Genomic DNA, 10,000 nt, shown 5'->3' on the forward strand with positions numbered 1-10,000 from the left:
TGACGTAATGGAGTGAAACATCCCCTTTACTGAGGGTGCAAATAGCAACATACCAAACGTTTAGTCCAGTGCAAGTCATTGTGGGAAAGGGGGCGTCTCTACAATACACTTTGTTGTGCTTACTTGATTTATCGAAGGCAATCCGTTTCCTTCATTCTACTGAGTAAACATAACTTCAGACTAACTTGGTTTAATTATGTTAACTGCACTTTCGATTTCCAAGTAAATATAACTCAACTTTAAGTAAACTTAACCAGAGGATATAAAGTAAACAACACTTATTAGTTAAGATGTGGATGGATGAGGATTAATGAAGAAAATTGTATAAGCTTCACATGTGCATGCAGCTCATGTCAAGTTGTCCCTTCTATGTTTGATGGTAAATTAACAGGAAAGTTCAGTATTTTTGAAAAACATTACCGTTCCGTAACATAACAGCAAAGGACTGTAATTTAACAGACTGCCTTTTATATTAACAGTTAAATGCTGTTTTTATAAATAACAGGTTAATGCTGTTGAAATCCTGCTGTAAATTTACAGCAATTGTTTACAGTGTAACATATAGCTAAACTACTAGTTTAATTCAACTGCTTCCTTACACTGTGCCTCACACATGCTCCGTACCTCTTGTGCTCAAAGCTGATGAGGGACCACTGGATGTGAAAGACGTTGTCGCTGACGACGTTAGGTTTGCTGTCCTTCACCAGGAACCTGAAGGTATCCATGGTTTCCTGAACATTCTCCTCATGCAGCACGTAGCGGATCAGACCCAGGTTGATGTCAGCTGCAGAGACACAAGACTCAAGATTATTTTATTTTTTAAATATATTTTTTGGGCATTTTTATGCTTTATTGATAGTGTAGAGACAGAGTTGAAATGGGGCAGAGAGGGGAGTGACATGCAGAGAAGGACCGCGGGCTGGAATCGAACCCGGGTCCGCTGCTGGCCGAGGCCCATGGGGGGGACGCCCTACCAACTGAGCTAAGGGCGCCCCCTGAGATTATTTTATTTTCATATGCACAACAATTATAGAGCAGTCGCTGGCAAGGAAATTCTTGCTAGCTACGGTGGGCCCTCTTTGTTTCAATACCAGTTTACAGTGCTTAGGCTTTGTATTAACACAGATGTGCACGCCAGAGTCCACCTTTAAATGATTAAATACATTTATTTCAAAGATACAGCAAAGAAACACTGTCTGAAAGATCATAGGACATGAATGCAGGTCACTTTAACCCATGTGCATTAGAAAGGGTTTGAATAGCATGTGTATCAAAGATTGAAGATAATTAGCTTTTATCTTTTTCCGGCATGTCACTCCGACCTTACTGAGAGGAAAGATGTAACGCACGCATGCACACACACACACACACACACACACACACACACACACACACACACACACACACACACACACACACACACACACACACACACACACACGTTGATAATAATGCCTATGTGAAGAAGGTTTTTCTGAGAAATAATGACTCCATAGTTTGCAGCCTTGGGCCTTTTTCCTATTACCTGGGAGAAATAAAAAACACTTCAAAATGGGCATGAAAGTCATCACTGGCTCACAATGTTCTGCTCATTTATATAGTGTAAATGTGCCTGTGCTTGGGAGATGATGCTGCCGTAAAGCTACGGTGCGTAACTTTGTCATATAAATAAATGTCAGGTTACATTCAAGCCATCGCCAAATGAGTTGACCAAAAAATGTATTAAGCCTATCAGCTCCACAAAACTCTCTCTGTATTTCTCAGTATGGCAGCGTTTACAAACTGATGTCCCTCTCCCCCCTCCCCTCCTGACACTGGTGCAGGAGCTCAGAAAAATCCCAAAGAAGAGCACAAGAAATGTTTCAGTCGTTGATTCTACCGCTAAGAAAAAAACCTGGACGTACAGCAGAAGGTATAAAATCCCAAGCGCCATCACTGAAGGCTTTACCTCATGTAGATGCACCGATAGTGTTGTTGTAATTACTCAGAATTCCTCATGGGGGCGACAGAAGTTACAAACTATAGCTTTAATACATGTATATGCACTAATATCCACAACAAGACACATAGCAGATTATAAGAATAAACAATTATATAAAATAATGTTGACAGACAGGTCTTAGTAAATCCCACCAGCTAAAAGCATTTTGTTTTCTCTCAAATGAGGCTTTATGTTAATTATTGTATATTTGTTATAATTAACTAAATGAGGTTTAAATGCTTTACATCGTCACATCAAAGTGACTGCTTCAAGGTTAAGCCTAGAGAATCAACACGTGACATTGATTTATCCATGGCTACAGCCTACAGTAAGAGATAAGGTTTAATATTGACAAACAGCTTAGTTATTAATGTGCTTATTAGCTGAAGACGTGGGCAAGAGGAAACTGGTGCCAAAATGTTAATTTAAGCGCACATCAAACGCACACAAAATCCACTGTCTGCGTTAGGAAATTTAGTCGATCATTATTATCATTATTATTATTATTATTTATTATACAGTATTAGGAAAAAATACCTGACTGGTTGGAATTTGGGGACTTTCTCTTGCACTCTAGACCTCACAATATGTCAAAATGTAACTGGGTTAAGGGACTGTTTAACAGGTGAGGGCAGTGATGTAATATTAACGGGTGGTTCTCTGCATGTCATTGCCTACTCTGCCCCATTTCACCTCGGTCTCTCCAAAGCTGTCTATTTTCTTTTTTAAAACCTTTATCTGTACTGGTAAATCCCATTGAGACCGGAGACTCTTTTGCAAGGGAGACCTGTTCCCATTCACATGTTACCATTCACACACACATTCATACACCAAAATCAGGCTAACTGTCGACATTCACAAGAGGCAAGCTGGGTGAAGTGTCTTGCCCAAGGACACAACAACCATGAAACAAGTGGCAGGGCGGGGGATCGAACCTCCAACCCTTTGATCATTGGCCGACCCGCTCTACCACCTGAGCCACAGTCGCCCCAAGCTTAAATAATAAAGTAAAGTTGCCAAAAAATAAAAATAAAAAATACAACTTGTGTACCTTGTGTGAATGTGGTGACCGGGTTGCCAGGTTTGAGTTTGCTTTCCAGGAATCCGTGTTTTGGTTCCGTGGTGACGTCATAGACCAACTGCCCGTCGTCGGTGTCTGGATCCATAGTGAGCAGCTCCTTCTTAGTGATCAGATTGGTGGCCTAACGGACATTACAATTAACACATTCAGTTTATCTTATATTTATACGGTTTAGTCCTTAAAGGTGCAGTGTGTAATATGACATCATCAAGAAAGTTCTACAAAGTTCTAGAATGCAACGCTCCCTGGGTAACCCCAACCCTTTAGAATAATAACAGAAGCTACAGTGGCCTTCAAGGACAAGAACAATTCTAAATTTTAAACAATGCACCTGATGACATTCCAACTATGACACTTTCAAGATGGCGGCACGAGGCCTTGGTCCAAGATATGCAGAAATATGGACATATATGAGACCCTTTCTAAGGGAAAAATAAATAATTCAAAAAAAATTCTTCAGCTATTATGCACTAAATTAAACGTACTTATGGATATTATAATTACTTTCTACAAAATCTACAAGGAAATAAAACCCAAAATTATACACACTGCAGGTTTAAAGATTTTTTGGTTCTCAGGTTGGAGGCCTGGTGGAGATTAAAATTAAACACATTTAGTTCCATCTTTCATTGATACATTTTAGTCCTTAAAATGCATCATTTTATAGGACTCCAAACCTGCAGACATTACAATTAACACATTTAGTTTCAACTTATATTGAAAAGGTTTAATCCTTAAAGGTTCAATGTGTAGTACGTTGTATTTTGGCATCATTTAGATTTATCGACATAATAAAAAAAAAAAAATCTCTCCTCTAATTTAGTAGTTAGTGTAGTAAAAAGTATGTAATTTGGAACGCAGGGAATGTGTGCCATGAAATCGAGTGGTGTAGGTGTGTTTTAAACCAGCAGGGGGAGCAGTGTTATCACACAAGGCAAGGCAAGTTTATTCCTGTATAGAACAATTCAGACACAAGGCCATTCAAAGTGCTTTACATTGGGCATACAATACATCAAGATTAAAATTCATCAAGTATAGAATAGACATTAGAAAAGCGAATACACAATATGAGCAAACAGTGATAGAGCTTCTCTTTGCACTGCTGTCACTCACTGTATGTGTAATGTAACTTTATTTAAACAGGGACAATTTACAAAAGAAACATTTACCTTGATAGGAGCGAAGGAGATATGCATTGTACCAGGTTCTATTATCAGTGTTTGCACATTCAAGATGGCCTTAAAAGTTGTATTTTCTCAAGGAGACCTCCTGTCTGAATTGTGCTATAGAAATAAATGTGCCTTGTCTTAAACAGTGAATAAAAGAAAACCAAGTCTGTGAACACCTATAAGATCTGTTTGTCTTGTGTTATTTTTCCCTTTGTGTTTGTATATGTATTTTATTTGTAGTTTGTCTTTCTCTGTTAACCTGCATAGGGACCACAAATGTAAACTAGCACTTTTGCTAAATTTTGGCATTTTTACAGCTGAAATTGTTACAGCTGTTCATTAATATGCACTGTCCCTAACAAATAACTAAATAAATTGAAAATAAACATTATCAGGGCTTGTACCTTGTTGTCCATGTATTCCAGCCACTGCAGACCGAGGTTGGTGACGATACGCGGTGTGCCGTCGTCAACCGGAAGAATGTCGATCTTAAACTTCTGTGGAGCGGCCGTGATGATCTGGAAAACAAGAAGAAAATAAGTTGACATTAAAAACAATACATTTCAATTAAACTGAATTCAAATCACTTTATTCGTCCGCGAGGGGCAATTTAAAGGGGGGCACATGACAGTAGCTTGAAAAAACCCCACAATCAACAGACATAAGCAGCGCACACACTGTATAATCAACAACAAAAATGGTTAAGATGGTGGAGATGATTTTGGGGGGGAAAATCCGCTAGACAGTCTCAAAAAGATGCAACTTTATAAAAGGTGGAGTCAGTGATTCTGGAGAACGCTTCGGGTCAAATAACTTTTTGTCAAAATCAGTGAATATCTCCTCAAGATCCACTACCTGTCTGTACTTTTTTTTGGTGTGAATATACAGTTTAAGAGACCATTTTTTGGGGCATTTTAAAGCTTTATTAGACAGTACATAGTTGAAATGGGGAGACAGAGAGAGAGAGAGAGAGAGAGAGGGGGGATGACCTGCAGTAAAGGTCCACGGGTCAGATTTGAACCCGCGACCACTGCAACGAAGGCCGGAGCCAATATGGTACACGCTCTATCCACTACACCACCGGAGCACCCCATTAACATACAGCTTAAATTTTATTGATATGTCCCCTGTCTGATATCGTTGGTGGCTAAATCAAACAGACTCCATTAATATTACTGTGTTGATGCAGTGCATTGTGGGGGCTATAAAGACATCAGCTTTTCAACACACACACACAGACACACACACACACACACACACACACACACTGTCGAGGCCAAACTTTGACACCTGCCGTTTGAAGGATGCGTTCATGCAAAGGTGGTTTTATAGGAGCTCGTTGAATATTTAATAACAAGGTCTTGATAGAGTCACCTCAATCACAGGCGGTGTTAAGGCCAAATGTGCCCAGGTGTGTGTGTGTATGTGGTTGTGTGTGTGGTTGTGTGTGTGTGTGTGTGTGTGTGTGTGTGTGTGTGTGTGTGTCACCTATCAAAATGTCTTTACTTTCTATAGCTATTTCCTAACTTTAAAAATGTGTCCTAACTTAATAATAAAAAAAAAATACAAGTTACTAAAAAGGTTGAAATTCTTTTTCGACAAATGTCCACACCTTCCAAATAAGTTTTCAAGGTATTCTTAGGCTGTTTCCTAAAACTTCCAGCTAACTGTCCAAACTTTTCACACACACACACACACACACACACACACACACACACACACACACACACACACCAAACTTTTCCAAAGGTTCCCGTTTTCTCCCCTGACTTTGCAAAAAAAACATCATTACTTTCCGAGACTGTCTTGAATTTTCGAATATGTCCACATTTCTCAAACACGGCAAAATGTCAATGTGTCTATATATGTAATGCAACTACACCGTGTCCTCACAAAGATAGAAATACAAGAGCACGCACACAAACTGCTGATTCACCCCTCCCATCATAAAAAGGTCATAGCCATTCCGTTCCACACACACACACACACACACACACACACACACACACACACACACACACACACACACACACACACACACACACACACACACACACACACACACAGCGGGCCATACCCTAACTCTCCTCTTTCAATCATGCAGCTGTAATAAAGATGCCAGGAAGCTGCCTCACACACTCACACACACACACACACACACACACACACACACACACACACACACACACACACACACACACACACACACACACACACACACACACACACACACACACACACACACACACACACACACACACACACACACACACCAATGCACTAATCTAGCAGCAAATTTAGCTTCCCGCCGTGATAAAAATGTCAATGCACACTCACTAACACTCCCCTTCCCCCCAACCAACTCACTCACTCACTCACTCACTCACTCACTCACTCAGAAGCACAAACACACCCCACCCCCACACACACAAACCGTTTCACACACAAACTCACTCACACACACACACACACACACACACCCAGTCACCCACCCCCCCATCAACCCCCCACACACACACACACTCACTCACTCATTCACTCACAACCCCCCCCCCCCCACACACACACACCCAGTCACCCACCCCCCATCAATCCCCCCCCCCCCTCCCACACACACACACACACACACACACACACACACAGACACACACACACACACACACACCCCACACACACACACACACACACACACAGACACACACACACACACACACACCCCACACACACACACACACACACTCCATTACCTCCTTGCCGTTCTCTTCCACCATGAACAGCAGGTTGGTGCCGTCGAACACAGAGAAAGTGAATCTGTCCTTGAGAGAGTTGGATCCGTCGTGGTTGTAGCTGACTCTGTTCTGATAGACGTCGTCCATAGTGAAGCTGCTGGTCTGACGGTAGTGTTGACCGTTACCGGTGCGCTCGATGCTGCCGTGACGAGGAGCCTGGACGATAGTGAACACAATGGTATCGGCCTGGGAAAAGAAGCAGAGAAAAATGGATTGTGTTATCTTCAATTTTTTTTTTTTTTTAAGATTTATTTTTTGGCATTTTTTTTAAGCTTTTTATTAGATAGTGCAGAGTTATTAGGTAATTCAAACGTTGTTGTTTTTCTTGGAGAAACATGGCGGTGCAACATGCTCCTATGTAGGTAAAAAAGGTTCATTCTAAGGTCATGAAAAACCGTGTGACCTGTGTGTGTGTGTGTGTGTGTGTGTGTGTGTGTGTGTGTGTGTGTGTGTGTGTGTGTGTGTGTGTGTGTTACCTCAGTGTCTGCGTCTGTGGCCTTCAGTTCAAACTCCGTGATGGTTTTCCTGACTCCCTCCTGGACTCTCATCCCGGGGACAGAGAGCAGAGGCAGAGAGTCGTCCACCGGCTTTATGGTGATGTAGAACGTCTGGGCAACCTAAAGGAAACACACACAGAGGGATAGGAATTTACTCACTCATAATATCTCACTCACTCAGACAGACAGACAGACAGACAGACAGACAGACAGACAGACAGACAGACAGACAGACAGACAGACAGACAGACAGACAGACAGACAGACTCACTCACTCACTCACTCACTCACTCACTCACTCACTCACTCACTCACTCGGACGGACGGACGGACAGACTCACTCACTCACTCACTCACTCACTCACTCACTCACTCACTCACTCACTCACTGTGCAACCTGCATGCAACATACACAGAGGGATAGCAATGTTATTTTGAAGTAATGTAGATGTACAACTCTCAAATTCCTTCGTGATTTTCTCGTGATTATTGTGGATCCTCTGGCAGCATCTGAAGTCTTCCTGCATCCACACTATTCGCACTTTACTTTAGTATTACCATGTAAAAATCTGGTCAATGATCAAATTCCTTTGTGATTTTTCTCTACTTATAACATCTATTGCAGCATGTCCGTCCTGGGAGAGGGATCCCTGACTCTGTCGACTCTCCCTGAGATTTCTTCAAATATTTTTTAAAATCCCGGTAAAGGATTTTTTTTACTGGGAGTTTTTTTCTCAGCCGAGCTAAGGGTGTAAGGGCAGGGTGTCATATTGTATGGAATGTAAAGCCCACTGAGGCAAATGTCAATTTGTGATATTGGGCTATATAAATAAAACTGATTTGATTTGATTTGATTTACTACAGTTAATCGCACCTCTTTTGGACAAATACAGTAGTGTTTTTACGACACCAGTGGCATCTGTCCTACAGATCTTTGTTAACGGCGCACTGTAGTCTAACCACTAAAAGGAACAAATGCAGTTGAAAGAGAAACTGTGCACTGGTGGTCTTGCCCTTAAGCGATCCCTTCTCCACTCGCACGCACGCACACACACACACACACACACACACACACACACACACACACACACACACACACACACACACACACACACACACACGCACACACACACACACACACACAGAGTAAAATATTCCGTATCAATCCAACACTTTATATTAATATGCAGCGTTTTCCTAACTTAAAAAAAATCGAACACAGGCCTCCCAGCTGGATAGAGGGCAACAGTGAAACTTCACGAACACTATAACCTCTATACAACGGACACACACACACACACACACACACACACACACACACACACACACACACACACACACACACACACACACACACACACACACACACACACACACACAGCCGTCAGTCGAGCGTGAAGTCCAAATGACCTTTTTTTTTACATGTTTACTAAGTCCTGGCGGTCTTCATTAGTCCGGATTAGCAAGGCAGATTTATTCACAAGGCGAAGTGGGAGGCCATTTATTTTACCTCTGGTTCATTAAACTTAACATAGATTTACTTTATACATTTTTATATTTTAAGGACACACACACACACACACACACACACACACACACACACACACACACACACACTCAAATTGGAAGGAAATGACTGTGTGCTATATGGGTCAGGGAACTTTTTACGGACCCTTTTAATAAATAATTTTTGGAGGATATTTGAGGCTTCCAATGACAATGAAATCTGAAGGGCTTTTTATATAGAGGACGAAGGTTGTCTGTTTTACATTTATCATCATATGAACGGAGAGATACATGTGTGTGAAATCGGATTTTGTATCGTTAGAAAGTGCTCCAGTTTGCCTCTTCTTATTTTGTATTCCATTTGTATGATATGTATGTTTTGTTTTTTTTAACCTTTATTTATACAGGTAAATCCCATTGAGACCGAAGACTCTTTTGCAAGGGAGACCTGTTCCCATTTACACGTTACCATTCACACACCGATAGCAGGCTAACTATTTACATTCACACGAGGCAAGGTGGGTGAAGTGTCTTGCCCAAGGACACAACAACCATGACACAGGTGGCAGGGCGGGGATCGAACCTCCAACCCTTTGATCATCAGCCGACCCGCTCTACCACCTGAGCCACAGTCACCCCAATGTAGTCATGTAGTCATGTGTGTGGTGTAGCTTTTTTTTTTTAAATGTTTCTCTATTTCTCTTTATTTTGAAAATACACAGGCTATATATGTTAAAAACACGTGTAGGTTGCTGTAAATATAAACAGTAGTAAATGGTCTTGACTTATATAGCGCTTTCTAGCTGATTTTCTCAGCCCCAAAGCGCTTTACATTTCTTACCACATTCACCCATTCACACACACACAACGATGGCAGTAGCTGCCATGCAAGGCGCTCTCTGAACCATCGGGAGCAATTTAGGGTTCAGTGTCTCTTTGCCCAGGGACACTTGGACATGTGGCGGGGAGACGGGGGA

At 41.5% G+C, this 10,000-nt stretch overlaps 1 protein-coding gene across 1 annotated transcript in view; it reads right to left on the reverse strand.

Annotated features, from left to right (window-relative positions):
* Positions 1–10,000, reverse strand: part of fras1 (Fraser extracellular matrix complex subunit 1) — a gene marked incomplete at its 3' end in the record, with an annotated part of 305,792 nt that overhangs the window by 21,417 nt on the left and 274,375 nt on the right. Inside the window, exons 48-52 of the mRNA XM_080036137.1 lie at positions 7,497–7,637; positions 6,979–7,206; positions 4,636–4,749; positions 3,033–3,183; positions 625–784 (exon numbers count right to left, since the gene is read on the reverse strand). Coding sequence (XP_079892263.1) covers positions 625–784; positions 3,033–3,183; positions 4,636–4,749; positions 6,979–7,206; positions 7,497–7,637 — 794 coding nt within the window. The remainder of the gene's footprint in view (positions 1–624; positions 785–3,032; positions 3,184–4,635; positions 4,750–6,978; positions 7,207–7,496; positions 7,638–10,000) is intronic.

The sequence above is a fragment of the Ammodytes marinus genome (genome assembly GCF_949987685.1).
Source record: "Ammodytes marinus genome assembly, chromosome: 2".
Taxonomy (NCBI): Eukaryota; Metazoa; Chordata; class Actinopteri; order Uranoscopiformes; family Ammodytidae; genus Ammodytes; species Ammodytes marinus.